The 26,200-nt window shown below is 39.6% G+C and overlaps 2 protein-coding genes across 6 annotated transcripts in view; one reads left to right on the top strand and one right to left on the bottom strand.

The window, feature by feature from the left end:
* The window catches only part of LOC132214967 (gastric triacylglycerol lipase-like), a 224,746-nt gene that overhangs the window by 13,969 nt on the left and 184,577 nt on the right, over nucleotides 1-26,200 (bottom strand). The window contains exon 1 of one of the 2 annotated variants that reach the window (XM_059662740.1): nucleotides 839-971. The exons of the other annotated variant lie outside the window; for it this stretch is intronic. The gene's annotated coding sequence lies outside the window, so the exon portion shown is untranslated. Of the gene's footprint in view, nucleotides 1-838; nucleotides 972-26,200 lie in introns of those variants that run through there. 2 annotated transcript variants of the gene reach the window in all.
* The window catches only part of RNLS (renalase, FAD dependent amine oxidase), a 220,581-nt gene continuing 204,365 nt past the window's right edge, over nucleotides 9,985-26,200 (top strand). For 2 of the 4 annotated variants that reach the window (XM_059662744.1, XM_059662742.1), the window contains exons 1-4: nucleotides 9,987-10,190; nucleotides 10,961-11,066; nucleotides 11,668-11,810; nucleotides 15,621-15,779. In XM_059662744.1, the coding sequence (XP_059518727.1) occupies nucleotides 10,073-10,190; nucleotides 10,961-11,066; nucleotides 11,668-11,810; nucleotides 15,621-15,779 (526 nt within the window). In that variant the 5' untranslated portion in view covers nucleotides 9,987-10,072. Of the gene's footprint in view, nucleotides 10,191-10,960; nucleotides 11,067-11,667; nucleotides 11,811-15,620; nucleotides 15,780-26,200 lie in introns of all 4 variants that reach the window. The other 2 variants (XM_059662743.1, XM_059662745.1) reach the window with 2 other exon arrangements.

Here is a 26,200-nt window from a genome sequence, read left to right as displayed (position 1 = left end):
TTCCTATTCCATAAAATAGGGCCAGTAATAGTGCAGGTTCTGAAGTTATCATAAGAATTCATTAAGATAATAAAAGGAAAGTTATTAAGAACATGTTAGGCATCTATTAAACATTGGAAAAAATGCAGTGATATTTTAGTAGCACCTCACTTAATTCTCATACTAAGCCTGTGAGTTAGGTAGCATTATATTCCCCATTTTACAGATGAGAAAACCAAGGCTAAAAGTATGTAGAAAGCAACTGAGCCCATTTTTGAGACTAGGTAGAATGTCTCCAAAGACTATGTTCTTCTCTACTACAATGGTTCTTTAGGATAACCTAGCCCAGCACCTACTTGGAACAACTGGGAACATCCCCAGAGAGAGTTACATAATTTGCTCTAAACTTATTTTTAGGGATTTATAATTTAAATAAATACATTAGTAGCCTATAAAATTTAACAACAGTATTTACAATGGTTAATTCAATAGCAGTTGATTCGGATGAAATGAAATGATTCAATATAGCATATCAATAAAGTCAGTTCATATGAGAGCTGATCTATTACTTCTCAAAAAGGAAAATAAAAGATATTAGACGCACATTAAACATTCATTACTGAAATGCTGAATTAATAAACACATTTGTCATCTAGTACTTCAGAATCCTATGTACAGATAAAAATAAATGAAAAAATAAATCAAATCCCAGAAGAATAAGCTTTAATTCAAATAGAAACATTTATATAGCTCAATAGTCAACAAATATATAGGCTTTTAAAAATGCACAATTGGGTTAAAGAAAAAAATGAATCTAATAACTCAAATATTAATTTTGCTCAATAGAAGTTATACTCACAGTCTCCTCAGATATAGGACTATGTTTTGCTGGATAGTTAGTAATTTTGTTAATCTTGCACTTACTTCTTATATACGAAAGCTCAACAATGGCCATAATTACTCACTCACTGATTAAATTGCCAAGTCTTTAATATCTCAACATCATCTAATTATAAAAGGACAAACCTAAAACTCAAATATTATACTCAAGGTGAAGGGATTAAGCAAGAACACACAAACACACACACAAAACCCCCATACATAAAACACAAAGACACACACAGCAGAGTGGCCACAGCCAAAAGGAAGTGGGGTGGGGAGTAGGAAGAGGTGGGCAAAGGAGGGGAAAATAGAGATGGAAATAAACTTTACTTGGGGTTATGGCCACATGATGCAGTGTGCAGACAAAGTTTTATTGAGTTATACACTGAAACCTGTATGATTTTGTGAACCAATGTCACCCCAATAAATTCAATTAATTTTTAAAAATACTACATGCAATTTCACATAGTATTGAGTTCACCCCTTCAACTTTTTTTTAAAAATGTATTTTATTGACTTTTTTACAGAGAGGAAGGGAGAGGCATAGAGAGTTAGAAACATCGATGATAGAGAAACATCAATCAGCTGCCTCCTGCACATCCCCTACTGGGGATGTGCCCGCAACCAAGGTACATGCCCTTGACCGGAATCAAACCCGGGACCCTTCAGTCCGCAGGCTGACGCTCTACCTACTGAGCCAAGTCGGTTAGGGCTCACCCCTTCAACTTTTAACAATCATAAATATTGGCCAAAGGAGTTTTGATAACTAATGATTTCGAAACATTCAAAATTATTCTTGATATCTTAAACATATAAAAACTGTTAAACCCATGGTATAATGGAAATTATTATGCAGTATGGCTCAGATAAAAAGGCCTGAGATAACAAAAGGCCTCTTTGATTTTTAAAAATACAATGCACAAACTATTCTGACCGGATGGTTAGATAAGCACCTGCAAATATATGTAATCAGCAAGGATTAGTGTTTTATCGTGGTCTTTGATCAGGGTCTCTAACCCTTCAAACAATAGTCTAGCTAATATATAGTACCAAACCCAAACCCACCCTTTAAAAACATATGGGTGGTATCATTTTCATTATATAAAATCATTGTTTGGAGTTTGAATATTATCATTATGTTTACAAGTGACTTGTGATATTAAAACATTTATATTTAAAAATATAGCTGATTTTTTGCAACCACCATGAGCAAATCTGTAGCTCATAGTAAGAGAAAAAGAGAATCATATTTTGAGTTCTTAAAATAGTTTGCCATTTATTTTTAGAAATAATTATTTTTTATTCATACTTAAATACCAAAAATGGCAAGTTATAAATCAATTTTCCACCAACCATCAAAATACAATTAATTGGAGTTGCACTGTTTCAATAAACTAGGAAAACAATTTAGGATATGTCCAATACCGCGTGTATTTACATATTTTTATGTTGCAAATATCTTCCCTTTGCTTGAGTCTGGCTGATTTTCATGACAATAACATTTCTGAAAGTAAAAGATGGTGACACATTCTCATAAAGATGAACACGAAGGGAGAGGGTTTTGCTCGCTATCCTAATGCAATTTGAATTTACTTCACTAGGAGGTGGGAAGTAGATTAACCATGTTTCTTCATGTCATTGCTTGTGTAGATTTAAACAAGAGAATGCAGGATGTGTTCCTTTGGCCTTTTACTGTGGCTGAAAATAATTTGGAGTCAGAATCTGGACATATATAGAAACTAGAGGCCTGGTGCACAAAAATTTGTGCACTCGGGGGGCATCCCTCAGCCCAGCCTGCCCCCTCTAATGGTCTGGGAGCCCTCACAGGATGTCCTACTGTTATCCCTGTGGGGAGCAGGCCTAAGCCGCAGTCTGGCCTCCCTCTGTGGAAGGCAACTGGCCGATCAGGTATATAGATACTTTCTGAAGGCAGCACAGACTCCTTCCTTATTTCTTTCCTCTGTGGTTGGAGAGTAGGGGACTAAAAGGTGGAGACAGAACTGTGGCCAGGCCTGGGGCTCTTGTAGGCAGCAGAAAGGAGAGGGCTGGGGAAAGTCTAGACATGGTTTTCTTCAAATGTCCTCCCTACCTCCAGGCCCCTTGCTCTGTTCTTTCCTTGTCGTGGTGGACGCTTGGGCCTCGGACTGACAGGAGCCCAGTGACAATGGAGTTCAGCCCCCTCACTTCTCAGCTGAACATACAACCGCCTCACATTCCAAGTGGAGCTGTTTTCAAGTGGCTGAAGTGCTGGCAATTCATGCCTCCCAGCCTTTCCCCTCTCGGGTTTCCTCCTTGGGTCAGTTGCAAACTTCACCGAGACACCGAAGCAACTCTGCCCTGGTAGTTCTGCACCGGCTCCTGCCCGGGCCCGGCCGGGCACTCTTCCTTGAGGTTTCTGGGTCCACAGTCTGAGCTCAGGGAGGTCATCCAGAGCCCGTTCCCCCAGACAGGTGGGGCAGGGGGGCTAGCTTGAAGAGCTGGAGGAAGATGGCAGAGTAAGAGTTGGTATGAACCAGTGCCTGCTTAGCCAGACTTCCTAAGCTCCCCACCGGGCTCAGGCTGGGCCCCTTCCCCACACCAGGAGGATCCCAGCTGAGGTCCCCTCCCTGCACCCAGTGCTCTCCTTCCTGTTCTACCACTGGGGGAAGGGAGCAGCTCACCTGCTCTGGACCCTGCCAACCTGGCAGGCTGAGGCACAGGCGGTGCAGCCTAGGGTGCTGGTGGCTGCGAGCCTTCTCCCCCTCCCTGAAGCCTGGATCGGGGTTGCAGCAGCTCACAGCCGCCCCTTGGCACCATGTATGGAGACACCGTTCTCCACTGAGCCACCGTCTGCCCAGGACCTGTGGGGGTTGGGGTGGTCTCAGGCTCCCACTGACTCCACTGAAGCCAGACTCAGCTTGGCTGGCCACCCCCACCACCCGAGGGCTGCGCATGCCCCACAGGCCTCATTGCCCTCATGAATTGCCCTGGTCCGGCCGTCACATCCCAGGAAGTGGCCATCCTCATCGCCATGGCTCACTCCCAGGTGCAGTTGGGCCTGCCCAGCAAGCATGTAGGCAGGAGCTGGGCCTCTGAGGGGAAGGAGGAGGGATGTGCAGGCCAGAGCAGAAGTGGGGAACTTGGCGGTGTAAACACAGCCCCCACCCCATGTCGTGTAGGCCCCTCGCGCTGCATTCCCGAACCCCTGGGTGCCCCTGCCCAGCACTGTGCTCTCAGGCCTGGGGTGGGGGTGAGGGACCTGGAGCTGTGGCCTGAAGGTAGTCCTCGCTGGCTTGGAATTGCAGTGGTCTATCAGGGAGGGATGCGGGGTGCCAAATTCCGCCTCTCTCTCTCTCTCTCTCTCTCTCTCTCTCTCTCTCTCTCTCTCTCAGAGGATCCCGTTTCCCTGGCGGGCAGGTGGGGGCTCAGGCGAAGGCAAGCGATGCCAATTGCTTCACCTGAGCCCCTGCCTGCCCCCGGGTTGCACACGGGAGTGGACCCTGTGTCCCAGGCGGGCCTGCGGGGGCTCAGGCAAATCGATCAGCAATTGCTTCGCCTAAGCCCCCACCCCCAGGTTGCACACGGGGGCCTGGATGGTGGCTCGCACTGTCCCTCCCTGCCTGCAGTATGCAAATTAGCTGTCATCTTTGTTGGCAGTTAATTTGCATATTGCTCTGATCTGCCGATGGAGGGCATAGTGAAGGTACGGTCAATTACCATGTTTGTCTATTATTAGTGCAGACTAGTAGTCTTTGAAAGAGATCTATGATTCTTACAATAATGCAACCAAACAATCAACATGCTCTTGCTTCTTTATAAATACCTTAAATTCTGATTAGCCAGAGGTCATTGTGGCAGTCATGTAAACTAGTAAAAGGGAGTTAGTTTCCAGTTTGCAGTATGTATTAAGATCCATGAGAAAACATGATGCTTTCTCTACTCATAACAGTCCCACTAACCTCCTCAACCCTGCCCCACTCTCCCTGCTCCACTCTCCTTTTCCGCTTGCTAACTCTTCTTCATCTTTAGGTCTCAGCTCAGCCATTATTTCCCTGAGGAATACCACCATGACATTGTTGTGTTTTTTTAATCTTTATTATTGAGAGTATTACAGATGTCCCTTCTCCCCCCCACCCTTAGCCCCCTACACTTAGTCCCCCCTGCTCCCTCCATTCCAGGCCTTCACAGCCCTATTGTCTGTGTCCATGGGCAATGCATATATGTATTTAAGTTATTTGATTAATTTCTTCCCACCCCCTCTCCACTGTTCCTTCTGAGATGTGTCAGTATGTTCCATGTTTCCATGTTTCTGAGTCTATTTTATTCCTCAATTTATTTTGTTCATCAGATTCCACATATAAGTGACATCATGTGGTATTTGTCATTCTCTGACTGGCTTATTTTGCTTAGCATAATACTCTCCAGGTCCCCCCTTGCTATCTCAAAGGGCAAGAGATTTTTTTTTTATAGCTACATAGTACCGTGGGGTGCAAATGTGTCATAGCTTCTTTATCCACCCATCTACTGAGGGGCACTGGGCTGTTTCCAGATCTTAGCTGCTATGAATATAGGGGTGATTATTCTTTCTAACTGGTGTTTTGGGATTCTTAGATTATATTCCTAGAAGTGAAATCACTGGGTCAAATGGTAGTTCCATTTTTAATTTTTTGAGGAAACTCCATAATGTTTTCCATAGTGGCTGCACCAGTCTGCATTCCCACCAGCAATGTACCAGGGTTCCCTTTTCTCCACATCCTCACCAGCACTTGATTGTTGATTTGTTGATGATAGCCATTCTGGCAGGTGTGAGGTGATACCTCATTGTAGTTTTAATTTGCATCTCACTGATGATTGGTGACATTAAGCATTTTTCATATGTCTATTGGCCATCTGTATGTCCTCTTTGAAGAAGTGTCTATTCAGGTCCTATGGCCATTTCTTTTTTATTTGGACTGTTACTATCACTTTTAACTGCTATTCTAGCCTCTAATTTTTCATTATTCAATGCATCACCAAACTGTTATCTAATTTGAATCCTAAAGTGAAAATCCAATGATATCACTTTTGGTTTGAAGACTTAAGACAGTTCACACTGTCCCAAGTATGGAGTTCAAATAGAAAATAATGTATTCAATTCAATAGACATTTTTAGAGAATCTTCTTTGTTCCAGGGAATGGAGTGTTCCTAAAATTCCCAGCCCCAATTCACCTCTTTTTTTTTTCTTATGACCTCCTATTGTACTTTGGTGATAATAAAACTTATTTTGGCCTATATATCTCTGCTGTTTTGTATTGCTTCTTAATGACTTTAGAGCATGCCCTATTAGTTCAAGAAGATGAACTTCATTAGAACACATCTCTATCACTATAGAATCCAGTGTGGGCCTTTTCACTCAGCAGGTGCTAGTATTTAGATATTAAGTGAATTAGCTTTTTTCCTGCATCATTTCACAAATACATAAGACAACTCCTGGTGTTTATGAAATGAGTTCATTTGATTGTCTTCATAAAATTCCAAAGTTTCTTTATCACTTGGGAGTGATTACATTGTCATTACAACTCCTCTTAGAAATGTAGAGTGGCCCTTATCACTCTGAATAGTTGGCAAGGACATTTATAAAGGACGGATGTTTATTACCTGGGGCCTATGGAAACGAGCGTGCATTTAGGTCTGTGCGTTTCCAAGGTGAGTAACTCCTTCTCTAGTAAAACTTAAGGGATACGGTGAAAGAATAAGAAAGACACTCCTAAGAAAAAGATAGTTCCACTGTCAATAAACCCAGAGCTTTGTATCTAGTAGTAAGATATTTTCTTATTGTGTCAATAATTTATAGTAAATATCCTGAAATGCTCCATGTCCCCAGATCAAATCCAATTGATTGTAGGAGGCAGAGACAGAAGGTGAATGAGGTTATGGATTTGACCGCGTAAGTTGCTGCATCCTTAGGATCAGCGGGTGGCCTTTTCCTGTTTTGTCAGTCACTGGGAACTGCGCAGGAGTAGGCTAAGTGAATACAAAGAAAGAAAAGAGTTTTCACAAATAATCATACTTAAAAGCAACATTAGGTTTTTGTAAAACCACGCTTTTCTAGGAGAGAGTGTGCATTTTATTAATATTAGCAGTAGTAGTAAAAGTGAGTTGGCTTTAAAATCCATAGCTTCTAGAAAAAAGACCACTTGCATATATGTTAGTAAAATATAAAAATCCATTAACAGTAGTCCTAACGTACCTGGCAAACTTTGATGACCTACACCCAGACTAAGATTAGGGGAGAGACAATATTTTTTTTCCTAATCTTTAAGGAAACAGTAAAATTCGTTATTGAAATCAGATCTGCTTTGTTGACTCTTTTGAAGAAACAAAGATAGGTGTGTTTTGGAATTTCTAGACAAAGAGCAGTCGTGATCTGGCCAGTTGGTCTTGAATTGATCCTGCAGGTCCAGAGATAAGGGTGTTGATCTCAGATTCAATAGGTTCCAGCCTTAATCCTGCTAAATTCTGACCCTGCCCTCCTCTCCTATCGCCAACACTTGGGTCAGGCAAATTTATGAAGTCTTTACCACAATGGAGGCAAATAGAGTGAGGAGGTTTTGGCTAAGAGACAGAGGTATTAGGACAGAATTATGAAGAACTATTTTGGGGAGAAAACTTGTGTCTAAGAATTTATAGACAGAATCTGCTACCCTAGCTATCCTAGTCAATACTTACTATATGACAGAAGCCTGAGAAACAAAGAAATCTTTGGCTGGGTCATGTGATGCCCAGAGTGGGTCAAACAGACTAAAGATATTAAGGTTCCATTAGTTTTAAATAACACTTGTATGTTATATGCATTTTTACTTGAATTGTAATCTGTAATCTTTAGAGCCAACCTGTGAGATAGCCATTATCACCTTCAATTTACAAATTAGAAAATCAGATCAGGAATAGTCACTGGCTAAAGACATGCACATTTCCATAGGCTCCAGGGAAGAGCAGAGCTTCCGATTATAGACATAGTTCACCTTCTGGGCTACGGGAGTTCTCTGGAGCAGAGAATGTCACTGTATTAGTTTGCTAAGGTTACCATTACAAAGTATCACAGACTGGGTGGCTTAAACTATAGAAATTTATTTTCTCACAGTTCAGGAGGCAGGAAGTTCGAGGTGTCAGCATGGTTTTTTTCCTGAAGCCTCTTTCCTGGGCCTGCAGACAATTGTCCCCTTCCAGTGTCATCACACTGTCTTCCCTTCATACCTGTCTGTGTCTGAATTTATAAGCACACCAGTCATATTGGATTAGGGACCACCCTAATGACTTCATTTAACTTAAGTCCCACTCTGAGTTAAGGACTTCAGCATATGAATTTGGTGGAGGGGGAGACACAATTCGATTAACAGTCATTAATCTCAAAATGATAGTTCATCCACTTAATATTTATAGATCATGTATTTTATAATCAAAATGAGATTCGTACTTGCAGCCTTTTTTCTCACATGAACTTGACTATGATCAAAAGCAAACATGAATATTTTATAGCTTGCAGCAGAACAATATTTAGTCACTCCAAACTTTACACTTAAAAAAAAATTGCTTTCCTGGTTGGGAACAGAAATAGGTGACAGAGGACTCAGAACCTTTGTTCCATTGAAGCCATCTTTGTCAAGAATTTTTTGAGCTTACAAAACTAGGCCTCAGATATAATTCCATGCTGATATAAACCCAGTAGTTGGAAATAGTTCACGCACCAAGACAAAAAATAAATAGAGATTAATCTCCAAACTCTGCTTATAAATTTGCTTCTTATTATGACTTAATCTAACATCCCATGAGTCTTTCCCAATATCAAAAGTGCTGATTCAGATTTTCAAAACCACAGAAATTAAGTGAAATGCGTAGCAGAGGAGGCAGTTGGGGTTCAAGAGTCTATAGATCTTGAATTACTTGGTTAACAACTTGACTGGAAATTCTGTGCTTTGGAGGAAATTAGAAGATTAGACTCTTCACATACCCAGAGAAACATTGCAGGAAACCAAGGGATGCCATATGCACTGGGACAATCAGAAAGTTAACTGGCAGAATTCTAAAGAATTGGAAAATTTCGTTTCTGAAATAGTCTTCTGAGAACTATGGCATGATAAATAAATAACTTCAGAGCTCACATTTAGGAAGATATCTATTAATTCCTTTGTTCCCAACCAATTCTGGGTTTTATTTATTAAAAATGTCCTGATTATAGGATTTTATACTTAATGTACTACTCTTTCAGTTACTCTAGCACTTTGTGATCACCAGAAATCGGCCAATATTTTTGAAAGAATAAAATTAAATCACTATTCTTTTAAAATTCAAGAATTATTTCTCTGGAAAGTGTCACAAAGAAATGATACCGAGTCAAAACAGATAAATAGAAATTGTTGTCCATATAGAAAGAACCTCAACTTTTTCTTCTTTATTTGCTGAAAAGAATAAAGCTCCACTAAACCTAACAGTGTCCTCTAGGGATGTTAAAATACTTCACATTTACCTGCCATGTAGATTCATGTACTTGAAAATAGGGAAGGCCAGGCACATAATATGCAATTGCAAAATGAATGCTATTTAAACAAACAAAAATCAAACGATTTAAATGCATTTAAACAGATTTTATTTTATTCAACTATATCTTAAGAAAATAATCATAGCTTTTTGTTCCTACCCTAATCGTCCCCGGACATACCATCTGACCATCCCCTCTACACCTACCTTGCCCCAAACCCAGCCATTTTCCATACAGAATAACCAATGACCCGCTGGATCACTAGGAGATGAGAAGATAGAGGAATAGATACCACTAGGGCTCTGTTGGCGGAGAAGAGGTATAAGAAAGGGTCTAAAGAAGTATTGGAGGTAAAGAAACCTTAGAAACAGAACTGATAAGTGTCTCTCTGATTTCTTCTTTCCTTTCTATTCCTTCCTCCCACCATCAATTCCTGACTCTCTTACGTAAGACACTGTCTATTCCGAGGAGTTCACAGGCTTGGAAGAGACAGTCAAGTAAGCAAATCTGAGGCTCTCATGAGTTTTATTATGCGGAGTCTGCAGCTGATCCATGGGCGCCCGCAGGTTTCAGGAGCCCCGAGAGCCCACGTGGGCAGCTCTCTGCACGGCTGGCCCGCCTCGGGCTCCGGGAGCCGCTCCGCCCCCTGCAGGCCGGCGGCGGGACTGCTCGGGGCGCGGGCGCGCGGGCCACAGCCGCTGGAGACGCCGGGCATGGCGCGGGTGCTGATCGTGGGCGCCGGGCTGACCGGGAGCCTGTGCGCGGCGCTCCTGCGGAGGGAGGCGGGCCGGCCCGTCCACCTGGCCGTGTGGGACAAGGCTGGCGACTCAGGTGGGTCGTCTCCTGGCCGGAACGGGGAAGAAGACGCCGCCCAGACGCCGGCCTCTGCGGTGGCGCAGGCCCCAGCGGCGAAAGCCCCAAAGAAAATGGGGCTCCTCGGCCCCGGCGGGGCGGGCCTGCGCCGCGACACGTGATGGGAGACTTCCGCCGCCGGGAACGGCCGGGCACCCGGCGAGGGTGGGGCGCCCCCGGCCAGGCTGGCGGCGACGAGGGCCAGGCTCCCAGGCGGGCCAGGCCGGCCCCGGCCTTCCGCTGTCGCTAGTACAGAGACGCGCAGCACGGGCTGTCGGTGCCTTTGCAGCTTTGCCCAGATCAGGAGGATCCAGTGCCCCGGACCAAGGCTCCAGGGAGATCTGGTGCTCAGGGTCCTGCTATTCCCCGAGTCCTGCCTGACAGAGGGAAAGCTGGCGTTGACTGACTCATTCTCACCTTTCATTCATTACTGTTATTCATTCATTCATTCATTCATTCATTCATTCAGATTAGTAACTATACGCACCTCACGTGTCTTTAAAAAATATCTCACAATCAGGGACCAAATTGTCTCTTAACTACTCCTTGCCCGTATTGGATGACAAAACCTTCAACTGAAAAAAAAAAACAAAAACTTAGAAAAATGTTTCCTACAACAGCTGTAACGGAATCCATGGGGGGGGGTGGTAACATGGGGTGAATAGCTTTCCTTGGTTCATTCTGAGGCAGCGAGTAGCATTACAAGGCTCATTCTAACGCAGAGACCTTTTCCTGTGGGTGAATTCAAGGGGGAAGAATGACCACCACCAGCAGCCCCCACAATCCACAGAGCACCGTGGACCTGGGCGCCCAGTACATCACGCGCACGCCCCACTATGCCCAAAAGCACCAAAGGTGAGCTCTTGCGGGGTGGAATTTGCTGTATGATGTGAAAGCGTACTGTAAACCACCCGTTTTTGACAGGGTTAAACTTTGCTTCTTGTAGGATAGTGACATTATTATGCTATTGTCATTTTCATGGTATTAGCAGTAAGAGGTTAACCTCAGTAACATGGAAAAACTGTAATACATGTTCCTACTGTCCTTGTGAAGTTCGGATGAGAGGTTCCATGGGGACACAGCAAGGGCTCGTGAATGTGAATCACTATGCTGGTGTTGAGGGAGAGGACAAGATAGCAGTGATGGAAGTCAATCGTAACCAGTTCGAAACGGTTGTACGGAATACCTTTCTGTTTATCCGTACTGACATTATTTTTGAAATGGACAAGAAAATAGGCCTTTGCTTAATGTCAGCAAAAGATTTATGGCTTCTCAAGACATTTCTGTTCTTCACCTGAATTGCAAATGTTAGTAACACAAAACATGTTGACTTGACCATAGGACAACATCTAATTATTATTTAGTATTATAATCTCTAAGAATTCTTGCAAGAGAATACGGTATGTTAGAGCTGATTATAGAATACCATTATGTAATATATGTTGATTTATTTCAGTTTTTATGATGAACTGCTAGCTAATGGCATTTTGAAGCCTCTGACCTCTCCTATTGAAGGCACGGTGATGAAAGCAGGAGACTGTAACTTTGTGGCACCTCAAGGAGTTTCTTCAATTATTAAGCATTACTTGAAAGAATCAGGTGGGATTAGGATTTTCTCTCCCTTCCTTTAAATTAGCACTTTAAAACAAAAGTCATACACATAATCAAATATTCATACTTCAAAGAAAGGTATAAAGTAGATGTTCTCTTATTTACCACTCAATAGCTAGTTTCCTTCTGCTAAAGTAACCCACTAATAACAGTTCCCAAGGTGTGCTTCCAGAGAAATGTTTAGACAGCTATCAATCTACATGGCTGTCTCTATTTTCTATTCATATAGGTTTATATTTATTCTTTTTTAAAATACACATGGGATTTTTTACATAAGCCGTTCTATACCATGTTTGGTCTATGTTTATAATAAATCTATCTATCTATCTATCTATCTATCTATCTATCTATCTATCTATCTATTCTTTTTCTCTCTCAAGCAGTACATTTAGTTAGACATTGTTCACATCTCTTCAGGTGTCATCTGATCAGTTCTGAACTGCTGTTCCCTAAAACCTATTTGTAGGAAATTATAGTCGGAAAATGAATTTAGATTTTCTCTTTAAAATGGAGGAAGGCAGGGGATTAAGTTAAATAAATACATAACAGAAACACATTTGCTTTTATAAAATGTTTAAACCTTCATATTCTGGTACATTTATTGCTATCCGCATATTTTTAAAAAAAATTATTAAATATTATGTGCTGGGTAAACAGTGGTAAATAAGAGATGTGGTTCCTGCCTTTGTTAATATAGAGTGAGGTAGACAGGAAAGATGTTAATTACATATACACATAAAACATGTAATAAATGCTAAGAAGGAGTGAGAGCATACCAGGGAGTGTATAATAAGAAGGCCTAACCTAATGTGAGTTTCAGAGGAGTGAGTGGGGGGAGACATGTCAGAGAAAGTGTCACTGAGGATCTAATGTCTTCATGGTACCCCAACGGTAAGCACCAGTGAATGAGGCCAAGATAAAGGCATGCAGTGGACACATGAGTTAGAACTGTTCTAAGGTAGGAGCAGGTTGGCGCATTGGAGGAACTAAAAGGTTATGATGACTAGAGAGTAGTGAATGAGGGAGAAAGTGCTAAGAGATGAAGTTCAAGACTAAGACAGATCATAAGGGGCTTTGTAAGTAATGTTAAATATTTTATACTCTAGTCGATCTTATGTGCAGTGGGAAGCCATCGAAGAATATTACACAAGAGACAGACATGGTCAGATTTCCTAAGCTCAGAAGTAACTCTTGAGAGATTTTATGTAATTCTCTGTTTTAAAATGAGTTTCCAGAGCCCACAGATTTTAATATGTGGTCCTTTGGAAAGTTAGTAATTACTTCCGTAAGGAAAGCTACTTTCCCAGAAACTTCACTCCTAGTAGTAGGAAAGGAGAACTTCTTGGTTTGTAAGAATGGTTATACTATCACCCCCTAACTCTTGAGATAGATACTCCTTTTGGAGCGATTTTGCCCGTTGTGGTGTTGGATTTGGGTCTGTCATCTATGCCAAGGTTCTCACACTTTAGTGTGCATCATTAAGCCTGGAAAGGGGGGGTATGTTTAATATAAAGTGCTGGGCCTGATCCCCAGAGATTCTGATAACAGGTTTGGGTTGGGGCCTGAGAATGTACATTTCTAACAAGTTCCCAAGTGCAGAACACGTTGGTGCTATTGGGATACAGGTCCAAGGCTGGATATGCAGAATTTCTAGGTCAGTGGACTTCAGTTCCCTTACGCACACATATATTCACCAGCACCAATAACAAAGTATGCTCCTGTCAAAGGGAATATTATGTGAAGACACAACTGAATGAAATATAAAATCCGTTGACTTCATTGAGGTCCAGGTCAGGCAGGACCAGGACCAGAGCGAGGCAAGTAAGTTGCGGGTGAGACATCCTAAATAAATAGAACAGATTGAAATGGAGCTGCTCTGGTTGGAATAAAGGAGCTGATGGTGGTTGAGTTGAAAGCTCCGGCTTTTGTGCCTTCCTAAGCAGGGGCCTTAGAGAAACCTCCAGGCAAGCTGAAGTACTGTTTACAAGCCCTTGCTCTAATCTTTGAACAGAATGGTGCTAATTTGCATTTGCTTTAAAAATCGGAGTTTTTACTATATTGCAGCATTCTTTAAGGGACAGTGAAAGATGTAAAGGTATATGAGATCTAGAGACCTGACTTGGGGAAGCCTGGAAGATTTCTGGGGAGATAAGACATACCTGCAGCAAACAGAAATTTTGAATGAGTGGTAAAAGCAGTGATGATCATAGGATGCCTTAGATGAGAAGGATCACCTTGAGATGGAATAGCTACAAAAAGGAAGTTTCATGGCCAAGGTTGGACTTAAGCAGGATATTTCTTGGCTGGTAACACGAGGTTTCCCTTTCAGGGTGCTATTTTTCTCGTTTTATTTTTCACATCTTTCCTTTCTGTTCCTGAGGCTGAAAAAAAAAAGTGAATTTGTTTTTAAATCTAAATTTTCTGAAAACTGGAATGTGAAATGAATGCTAGTGTACCAAAGAGACTTACTGACTTAATTATATTCCATCTTTCAGTTTCTGATTCATAATTCATTCTTTTAAACCAGTGATTTTCAACCAGTGTCCCACAAGATTTTTTTTTTAAACATGCAATTCCGGACTATGTAGTCAGGGGCACTGACCTCTTTTCCCTTAGATTGTCAAATAAAGAAATGACAACAGCCAACACAACAACAGCCGTCTTATGTGAATTAATCAAAATTATACCTGTAATTTTTTTTTTCAGATTGGTAAAAATATATTTTTTCCTGGTATGCTACAGAATTTTAGTAATTAGTGCATAAGATGAAAAAGGTTGAAAATCACCATCTTAGCCCTAGCTGATTTGGCTCGGTGGACAGAGCGTCGGCCTGCAGACTGAAGGGTCCCAGGTTCAATTCTGGTCACAGGCACATGCCTGAGTTGCGGGTTTGATCCCAGTAGGGGGTGTGCAGGAGGCAGCTGATCAATGATTCTCTCTCATCATTGATGTTTCTGTCTCTTTCTCCTTCTCTCTTCCTCTCTGAAATCAATAAGAATATATTTTTTTTAAAAAGAAAATTACCATCTTAAATAAATATTGATTAAACACTAGTATGTGCCAAGTACTATCCTATATATGCTATATATTGAAACAAAACAGCCTTAATTTCTGACTAAAAGGGAAGAAAATATTAATCGAATAATTGAGAATTATTAAAATACCTTTGTGACAAGTGTAAAGAAGGAACATGCAATGAGAGGATATTCTAGATTGTATTTCCCTTAACTCTTCTTAATGAAAATAATCTATCCATTGATGAGTACTTGGATTTCTCTTACAAAGACCTTTTTCAGGTTTAATAGAGAACAATACTTCTTTAATAGGTAATGGTGCTCTTTCTTGCTGTTATTAGAAGAATTAACACCTTTACTAACATATATACTTGCTCTACAATGATAATGAGCTGAAAGTCAGAGGGATGCAGCTTCAAATTATGGTATGCCATTTCTGAATCTGTTTCCTTATCTGTCAAATTAATTGGTATATATATTAAGTGCTGGGCATAGTCTTGACATATAGTAGATGCTTAATAAAAATAGCTATAGTTACTCTCCTTATTAATTGTAATAGGATTTCCCACCCCACACACACTCAGAACAGACGTTGATAGGCAGGTCCAAGTGTGACAGATGGAGAGGAATTCCCCCGAAGTGAGAAAGAAAGGGAACCCAGGGGCTGTAGAGGACAAACTGCACCATTCATTCACCTGAATGGATCCAGTAGGCAGCCCCTCTCTCCCCATTTATTCCTATGGGAAAGTCTGCTAACGTGAACATGACTTTGCTCTTGGAACAGGTGCTGCTATCTGTTTCAGACAATGTGTGACCCAGATCAACCTGAGAAATGACAAGTGGGAAGTCTCCAAGGAAACGGGCTCCCCTGAGCAGTTTGACATTGTTGTGCTCACAATGCCGGTTCCTCAGATTCTGCTGCTTCAAGGTGACATCATGAACTGTGAGTCTCGGCCTGTGCTGTTTGTTTACCTCGGGGAATGGGATATATTTTTTTTTTTTGAAAGAGCAAGATTTCAGCTTAACTCTCTTAGCAAAGGGTATAGTATGGATCCTACTGATTTGCATGTTTTATAAACTGATACAATGGCCGGGTTCACAGTATATTAGTCTTGGTCAAACAGAAACACATGACGGAATTTTTTTCCCTAACCAGTTACTAGTTGAACGCTTTTCTTACTGCTCCTGCCTCTGAGAAGTAAATCATTTTGATGGAGGCTCAGTAGTTTAGCCTACAAGAGGAGCAACCTCTTTGTGAGCTCCTGAGAAAAGGTTTTTCTGACACAAGCATTGATTATGTGAACCCCTGGCGAACCTCATCTCGGATTGCTCTTGAGAAAGAGCCTCGTGTTCCTCCCTGCTTGGGATTTGTTGGCTCACCTTTTACCTAGCTTCTCCCCTCTTTTTATAAAAGCAGCTTTAAGATATAATTCACATTCCATACAATTCATTCATTTAAAATGTACATTTCAGTGCTATTTAATATATTCACCAATATGCGACTGTTCCCACCCCCAATTTTGGTCCGTTTTAATCACCCCCAAAAAGAAACCCCATATCCTAAAGCTATCACCTGTGTCCCTCCAGCCCCATCCCTGCCCCTAACCCTAAACAAGCTGCCATCTACTTTCCGTCTCCATAGATTTCCCCATTACCTAGGTTCTTAAGGAATGCTCTTCTATGGTTTGCTTTGCCTCCACCTATGTCAGGTTTCACTAATTTTTCTCCTTTCATTTTGTCTAATTGAACCTGATACGTCAAAGCCATTGGCTTCTAGAGGACACCTCATCTTGCCTTGAAGCCCATGGGTTAAAATAAGGCAGAGCCTGGCGCTGCTGGCAAGGTCTTGGGTCATGTGGCTGTGGATATTGACGTGCCTGGAGCTTTTGACTTGTTGCTTGACTAAAGGTGACATTGACTTTGACTGAGGAATGGCCTTTTATGCCACTATTAGAAAGAAAACTGGTATTAAATATAATTTATAGATCAGAGATTTAGAGCTGTAATAGAAATTGTTCTCTGAGGAAGAAAATTGCTGCTTATTACATCTTGAAAGTAATTTGCTGTTCCTTAAATATCAGTTCCACCACCCAGTAACAATATAGCTTCTTTTTTAGTACAGTGTGAGGTAATAATATAGAAGGGATTGAAATATCTACTATGTAGCTATAGGCAAATTAGAACACTAATGTCAAAGATCTCTGTCATGAGTCTACTTCTAGTCTGTTGCCAAAGTCACTTTAAGGTAGGATGATTTATTGCCATGGAGTCTGTAATAACTGGATTGATTTCAAGACTGTTAAATAACATACTGCAACATTTTACTAAAACAGTTATTGGTCAGTGTATTCAGTTGTGCTGTAAATTACATATTCCAATTTCTTTTTTAATTCTCATCGAGGACATTTTTATTGATTTTTTTAAAAGAGAGAGGTGAAGAGAGAGAGAGAGAGAGAGAGGGGGGGGGGGGAGAGGCGAGAGAAACATTGATCAGTTGCCTCTCCCACTCGCCCCAACCTGGGGTTGAACCTAAAACCTATTTATGTGCCCTGACCAGGAGTCGAACCCACAACCTTTTGGTGTACAGGACAACACTCCTATCAACTGAGCCACACTGACCAGGGCTACATATTCCATTTTTTAAAAGCTACATAGAAAGATCCTTAAACATTGCATTTTGAAAGTATTCATCAATATTTGTATTAGTGACATATAAAACATAACACCTGAGATATGTTTAAGGGCCTTCCAAAAATAAATTTATTTAGATCATGTGTGTGTGTGTGTGTGTGTGTGTGTATATATATATATATATATATATATATATATAATAAATTTATTTAGATCGTGTGTGTGTGTGTGTGTGTGTGTATATATATATTTTTTTTTGAGTACTTGAACTATATTGGGCTGAGAGAGATAACTTAATCCTCCTACTAGTATTGCATTTCTTTATATCTTCCTGGGGTTGGGAGGCAATTTTTGCTTTATGATTTTTTATAATGACTTTATTTGATTCATAATATATCTGCACTACATTTATCTGGTACATCCTTTTTACTTTTCGCCTTTCAGAGATACTTTATTTTGGAGGCACCTTTATTCACTCATCTTTGAGTCTAGTGATTTCATAAAGATATATAATAGTTTTGTGTCACTTTTGCAGGGGCATGTTATCCCATTTTTTACTTGAAAATTCAGCTTTCCCTTTATTTTCAGCTAAGTTTTCTTCTAATACTTGAGGAATTATTTCTGGTCCATTAATTATGATCTCATAATATCTTAAAAAATATAAAGTATCTCCCTCCCATATCTGCCATTTTGTCTCAACTCATTTTCATCTTTGGTCTTTGCATTATTTTTTTAACTTTCTTTTTCTAGCCTTCTCTCCGTGTCATCCATGTAGTTTTCAAAAGTGTTCCTTTTGTGCCCTTCCTTGAGGTACTCTTTCAAAGAGGTCTTACAATTCTTCACTGTTTTCAGGTCATTGCTTGAGGGTTTGTTGAACTATTCTGCTTTCTGGCAAAATTTTTCTAATATATATTTCTCATCAGTTCATTTGTTAGGTTCTGTTATGTTTTGTTGTCTTTTTCCATTTCTCTGCATAGGTCCCTCTCTAATCATTAGTTATCTTTAAATGGAGCTATTTCTGTCAATTTTGTGAAGAATACTGCTGTCCGGAAGGGCAGACATTCAGTTAAAGTATGTTGCCTCAAAACACTGTCTGTATACATTTTGTATATATTTACCTGTGGGTGATTGAATGCTATTGATTACTAATATGATAATATATTTATTAATATGAAAGATTTCAAAATTTTTAAACTTAAAAATAAAAAAGATGCATCTATATTTTTCAATCAACCAAAAATAGTTTGACAGAAACATTTTTACATCGGTTATTGCTTAAGATGATTTTTAGATTCTTTACATTTTTTGAATAGTCATAATTTTAAAAATGAGGATACTTTACCAGGGGTCCTCAAACTTTTTAAACAGGGGGCCAGTTCACTGTCCCTTAGACAGTTGGAAAGCCGGACTATAGTTTAAAAAAAAAACTATGAACAAATTCCTGTGCACACTGCACATATCTTATTTTAAAGTAAAAAAACAAAACGGGAACAAATACAATACTTGTATTTGCATGTGGCCCACGGGCCATAGTTTGAGGACCCCTGAATCTTACTATTAAAAAGGATAATGCTGACAACATCCGAGAAAAATGTATCATGCTGAAAAAAAACCATTTTTTCCTCTTTTTTTAGTGGAGGAATAAGATGGAATATGTAGACTTTTTATGATGAAAAGTTTAAGCATGACTGACTTGGTACATTTGATTGGTGGAATGGTTTTTGGGGTGCTGTATTGTCTCAATTAGAATTGGACCCCATGCAAATCATTCTGTGTTTACTTTCTTGTTATGAAATAACCCACTCTGCCAGTAACCCCTTAACACAGTGGTTTTCAACCTTCTGACCCTTTAAATACAGTTCCTCATATTGTGACCCAACCATAAAATTATTTTCGTTGCTACGTCATAACTGTAATGATGCTACTGTTATGAATTGTAATGTAAATATCTGATATGCAGGATGGTCTTAGGCGACCCCTGTGAAAGGGTCGTTCGACCGCCAAAGGGGTCGCGACCCACAGGTTGAGAACCGCTGCCTTAACAGAATGTCCTAACAATTCTGACACAATACCTGTGGTTCTAAAACAAAGAGGTTAAAAACATCTGCTTTCTCTTTATAAGTTTCAATCATGACCTCAGTATGAGGAATGAGCTAATCTCTTTTCTCTGAGTGTGTGGAGAACTTTAAATCTCTTGAGTATGTATTAAACATTTTCAGTTTCTATGAAGAGACATACATTTACAAAGCTATATGTTGCCCTCTAGTGGATATCAGTATATATTGCAGTTCCTGTCTGAATTTTTACTGGAGAGGACTATGAAGATGACTGAAATATCAAATATATATAAAACTATCACTATAATATAATTCACAAAACCCCATGTTATTACAGGGAAACAAATTTAGGCCCATTCTAACTAATTTACATAAAATTGTTCAGTATCATTTTTCTTCTAATATTATGTATTTTTTCCATTTCAATTGTATTTTATAATTAATATAGTTTATTGATGACAAATTTGCAAGTAAAAGTAAAATAAAATGTAGTCATAATTGTAGCTTCGTAGACATTAACCCAGTAAACACATATTTCTAGAGATTTTTAAAGGTAGACATAAAAATATTTTTTTCTGTTTTCAAACTTTATAATATTTTAGGAATATCTTTCCAATGTCAATGAATGTTCATGGGTGCCATGATTTTTACTGCATACTGTTCTAGTCTCTGGATCTCCCTTGAAGTATTAAAGCAGTTGGATAGATATGTTAGGTTTCTAGTTTTATCAAGTATTGCTTTGCGAGTGCAAAGCTGAAACAGGTTTTCTTCCCCAAGCGCCTTTCCTCAGGGCAAGCTATTTTGATATAGAATAAGGCCCTCTTGGTGACTTTTGTCTTAAGTTTTCTTAAATCATCTATGTTTTATTTCTTGCTGTGTGTTCTGTAATCAGGTTTCATTAAAAGTTCCTGTTGAAATATTGGTTTGAATTACATTTAAAGTGTTAATTTAGGGAGATTTAATGTCTTTACAATAGTGCACCCTGCATCCAAGAAAATCAAACAATTCTTCATCTATGTAGGTATTTCTGTCCTTCAGTACACTTTTGTAGCTTTTAATCTTAAGATCCTACATATCTCTTAATAGCCTTATTATGTAATCACTTATGGTATTTGTGGAGATTGTGAATAATGCCCCTTTTGTTATCTTATGTTTACTTATGTTTTCAGAGAATACCACCCAGCTGAGTTTCTAAACTCAACATGGAAAGTCTGTTTCTTTTGATAGGGGAATTCAACCTATTTATTGCAAAAACTACTATCTTTCTTTAACCTTTCCATTGATGTCTATTATTTATTTTACTTTGTTTTTCTCCTACTTTTTTACATTTTCTTCTATTTGTCAACTTTATCAAGTATCACAATCTTAATTAATGAATGACTGAATTCACTGTGTAAGGTGTGTCCTTTGTGGTCGGATATAAAGTGCATGAAGACAGGAACTAGCCCTGACTTACCTGTCCCTGTTTTCTCAGGATTCCTTTATGAGTGCCTCGTGTATGGTAGGCCTTTGGTCTCTATTTACTGACTGAATGAATGAATGAATGAATGATACAATCTGAAATCTCGAAGGACAGGCAGAAGAAAAGGAAGGAATACTTTGGAGAGGAAAAAGGATTTTAGCAAAAAATTGGAAGTAGATATGCTTGTTTTATATTGTGGGGACTGAAAATAGACTGGGAGGAAAGGCTTTGCAGTGGGGAATTTGGAGAAATAAAGCTGGAAATGTGGATTAGGGGCAGAATGTGTTGAGCCTTGAATGTGAACATCTGTTGAGCAAACATCAGAGGTCCTAATTCACCAGAAATACTGAATCTACCTTTTAAACCTGGCTGGATACATTGAGATGGTAAATAACTCTACCTAATTGGATTGGGAGGAAGAAAACATTTGCAGGATTTGGGGAGGGAACATCGTTAAAAGGTTTTTAATCTTAACATATGCACTATCCTTAGACACTTAGAACTTTAGTAAGCTATACCACAAAAACTTATAACTTATTGCATACTACAGAATATAATGATAGCATATTGTTCAAAATAAGCACTTTCAACCTCCTTTCTACAGCTTCTAGAATCTTCCATCATCATTGATGGAAAAATGGGAACCAATTCTTTTTACTAAAATAAGTTTAACTTCTTCATTTTCCTTGACACTTGCTGAAAATTTTATTAAAAGCACAGGAAACAAAGTCTTCTCATCAAGTAACACGCTTCATTGCTTTTTCCAGCAGACCATTGCCGCAGGAGGGGAAATAATTCACTTTTTAAACTTCTTCAGATATTAGCCGCTCTGTTGGGCTGACTGCAAGCTTATGAGCTGAGAGTTGGTTCTGCTTAATCTTCCATTCTTCCTCTAAGTGCCTGAGCGGCAACCCAAGCTAGTGTTTGCCTCTCTGCCACTCTCCAGAAATGCAGGCATCAGTGGAAATGGATGAGACTCCCACCCATCTTGGAGTTTAGAGTGACCTGGCACTACTGTTACTTGTGCTTACCACCCACTCTAGGTCCTGGCAGGACAGAAGCAGTTCCCCTACTTGTGTCCCTCTGGGGAACTGTGTTGGGAAAAAAAGAAGTAAGAGGGATAACCAGATGATGGTGATGAGAACCAGTATCAAAGAACATTTTGGGAATACTTGTTAAGCACTTTACCTACATTGCATCATTTATTCTTCTCAACCACCTCCCAAGAAGTATTTCATCCCTATTTCATAGAAGAGGAAAGTGAGAAGCAGGGAAATTAAATTAACTTGTCTGAGGTCACATAGCTCTTGAATGACAGATCTGGGATCCAGATCTTCTCCAAGCTCTAGTAACTGGGACAGTTTACCTTTTTAAAAATATATATTTTTATTGATATCAGAGAGGAAGGGAGAGGGAGAGAGAGAGAAATATCAATAATGAAAGAGAATCACTGATTGACTGCCTCCTGCATGCCCCACACGGGAGATCGAGCCCACAACCCGGGCATGTGTCCTGACTGGGAATCGAACTGTGACCTGGTTCATAGGTAGACGCTCAACTACTGAGCCACACTGGCTGGGCATGAGGCAGTGTACCTTTTGGTGCCTATACCCAGCACAAATGTGTGTGATCTCACCATACCTGATATAAATGCATCAGTGATGATGCTATTTTGACTTTTTTGTTCTTGTACACATGCTGCCAATAGATATATGTTTGAAACTAGGCTTCCAGATTGCACCTCTAACAGAAGATCCTTTCTTAATGCTGCCTTCAGAACTTATAATTTTATTTTTAATTCAGAGTTCTTTGATACCAAAAGGCTTTAAAAAGAAATGTCAGAACTAGAGATTGGGTGAGATGAAAGAACAGAGAGCTATAATTTATTGAATTGCGTCATTATCACCAACTGAGTCACCAACTGAATTCAGTTTAACTTCTTCCCATCTGAGCTGGCAAAGACACTTTAAAGAGAGAAGAGATTTGAGAACTAAGAATTTTTGTTTTCTGGCACAAGTCTCTGAAGATTCAAATGAAATGTGCTAAACACAAATAAGAAAGTATTACCACAATCAAAATCTGATGTTAAAGTAGAGGTTTGTTTTTTGTTTTGTTTTTTAACTTTATTGTTGACACTATTACAGATGTCCTCATTTTACTACCTTTTGCCCATCCCCACCCAGCCCCCACCCCCTCTTCCCTCTGGCCATCACCACACTGTTGTTTGTGTCCATTGGTTATGCATATATGTTCTTTGGCTAATTCCTTTACCTTCTTTCATTCAGCCCCCCTTCCCTCCTAAAGTAGGAAATTTTAAATATTAAGATTAAAAGAGAGGAAGGGCAGGATTAAGGAATACCACCATTCTGCATTGGACCAGCTTTTTTCGAAATTTGTTTCTTTTTTCACAAATGTACCTCATTTGAGAAGTTTTTTATTCTATTGCATCAGATGAATGAGACATGGCTATATGCTGACCAGACATTCTGGTCAGTCATCATTCTTCCGAAGTACCATTTCCGGAGTCTGACATTTTCTCATTCTAACTTGAATGTTTGCTTCTAGAAAAGAATGAGAGAGAGACTCTAAAGAGAGTATTTCAGTAGCTAGCGCAAAACATTCTATGTTTAACAGTGTAGGAATCTCTGTTGGTTTTGAGGAAGCTATTTAAATGTTGGTCTCTCCTAAAATTTTTTCCATGAATTAGCCCCCTCAAAATCACTATACCCAAAGCAGAGTTTCCTTTCCATTTCTGTGACTTGTTAGATTTTTTTTTTGCATCTTATAATTTTACTTGCCATTGGCATATGAAATCATGACATTTTATTCCAAGAAGAGAAATTAAAATCCAGTTTTATTTTTTTAAATGGTAATATTAATCTTTTATTCAGATGTTTAACTCATTTTTTTCTTTATATATATATATATTTGTATCGAATATCTACTATATGCTCAAAATTGTTCTGGGCACCCTGAATGCAGCAGTGAACCAAACCATAAGAGCTCCAAAGAGCTTCTTTTCCAGTGCGAGGAGGAGAAATAAGAAAATATCTATGTGAAATAATAGAAAGTGTTGGTAAAGAAAATGAAGCAAGATAGGGGGAATAAAAAGTGAGTGGAAGTAATTTTGTATATAGTATGAGCAGGTCTGTGACAGAATGTTTAAGCAGCAGAGACCTGAAGGTAGTGAAAGTGTGAGCCATAGAATATCTGGAGCAGTATCCAAGCGGTAGTGGTCATTCTCTAAAAATTTCTGAAATTCTGAACTATGCCGAATCATTCATTCATTCATTCACTGAGTAACTCAACAAGCCTTGTCTCAGCATCTCCGCTCTTATCAAGTACAGGAAGGACAAAGCTGAATGGAACAGGATTCCCCCCTTGAAGTACATTACAGGCATCTGGATGTTACACTGCTTTAGAATATCTAAAGATATACCCAGACTCATATATTTAAAGATCATGGTTCCTATGTGGCACCGCATAGAATTAGCTGACAAAGAGAGAATGTTAGGAAACCTGTAAACTCAAAAAATGCAAACACAGTGGTAAATACATTTCAAATAAAGCCTTCCTGGTTGAGTTTCTGCTCTTTTACTAGGAAACTGTGTGCTCCCAGAGACTGCTTTGCCATGACTACAGTTGGGTGCTTTACAGAATCTGAATGAGAAACTATTAATTCTCAAGAATTACGAATTCTCAAGATTGCTATGCGCTTCTCTTTTACAAGACCAGTTGCTCTTAAAGAGCTAATAGCTTCATAAATCCGCCTGTGACTCATCCTTCTGCTGAGTCCAGGCCTGGTGCCCACAGGCTGCAGGTCACACAGACGAACAGCATGGGGCAGTGTTTAAATGCTGATCTGAAAAACAGTGCCACGGGCCTCAGACAGTTTAGAGCACTTCTCTGCAATCATTGCAGATGCATCCCGGGATTATATTTTTCTTTTATATTGCTATGTGTCATGTTTTGTTTACCAAACAGAATGTAGAAAATGAATAGGCAATTTTCTGGCATACTTCTTTGTAGATAAATGGTCAGAATGAACTCTGTTGCTTAAGGAAAGCATAAACACAGTTTAGTTACTGGATGTGGCTATATGTACGTTGTTGCTGTGGGGAATTTTGGTTTGGCTAAAGTGCTATTTTCTTTGAAAATTCTGATACACCAAAGTTCTCTTTGTTTTCACAATAGCCCCACTCCACCCACCAAAAAAAAAAAGCAGGCTATCAAATTACTGAGGTTTCACTTGTATAAATGCAGTTGTACATATCTAACATAATTGTGAATTTATTTTGCCAAGTCTTTAAATTATAAATACTACTTGAATAAGGGAGAACAAGCTTTTGATTCATTTTTACAACTTGCATAGGATTTTCTCTCACGTAGACTTTTTTTTTCCATTGAGCACATACAGCCAAGTGAATTTTAAGCCATCCCCAAAATACACGTGTGTGTGTGTGTGTGTGTGTGTGTGTGTGTGTGTGTGTGTGATCATGTTCCTCGGCCTTCATATTTTAAGGTAATGCCACTAACAGTGATTGAAGTCTTTATATAATATAATGGGGAAAAGTTCTATGAATGCGGTAGTCATTAACACTGAGTAGATGTATAAAGGTATTTTTAACCTGTGACTATTGTCCTTATGCATGCATGAACATTCTCACTACTGTTCTATCTTTTGTATGTACTGTCATCACAAAGACTGCTTTGAGAGAATGTGATTCCTTATTGTCTGCTTTGCCAATTGCATTTCAATTACTTATACTACATATACATCTACTGAGCACTTCCTGTATTCTAGGTATTGTCCCAGATTCATAGGTTAATGAGCCCTGGTCCCAGTTCTTAAGGAGCTCATAGTGGGAAGATTTGTCTGTTGCACTTCTCTTCTAGTTGCTTCTGAAATTTGTTGTTTTTATACAGTTAGGCTTTAGGGTAACTTCTGGTTATTTCTTCTGCCCTTCATGCTTGCCTGGGCTCCACTGCTTGTTAGCTCTGTGACCTTGGGCACATTATGTAACCTCTCTGACTCCCTGAGTCCTCTTCTGCACAGTTGAGGTGATGATTCCTACCTCAGCACGGTATTTGGGGAGATTAAATAAGATAATTTATTAAAACACCTAGTAAATTGCTGGCACATGATCAGTGGTCAATGAAGGAAGCTGCTATTGCTGCTATTTAATTTGTATTTGTTACATGTCTGGTACTTAC

This window comes from Myotis daubentonii, chromosome 13 (genome assembly GCF_963259705.1).
Source record: "Myotis daubentonii chromosome 13, mMyoDau2.1, whole genome shotgun sequence".
NCBI lineage: Eukaryota > Metazoa > Chordata > Mammalia > Chiroptera > Vespertilionidae > Myotis > Myotis daubentonii.
This window is presented reverse-complemented; position numbering and strand designations above follow the sequence as displayed.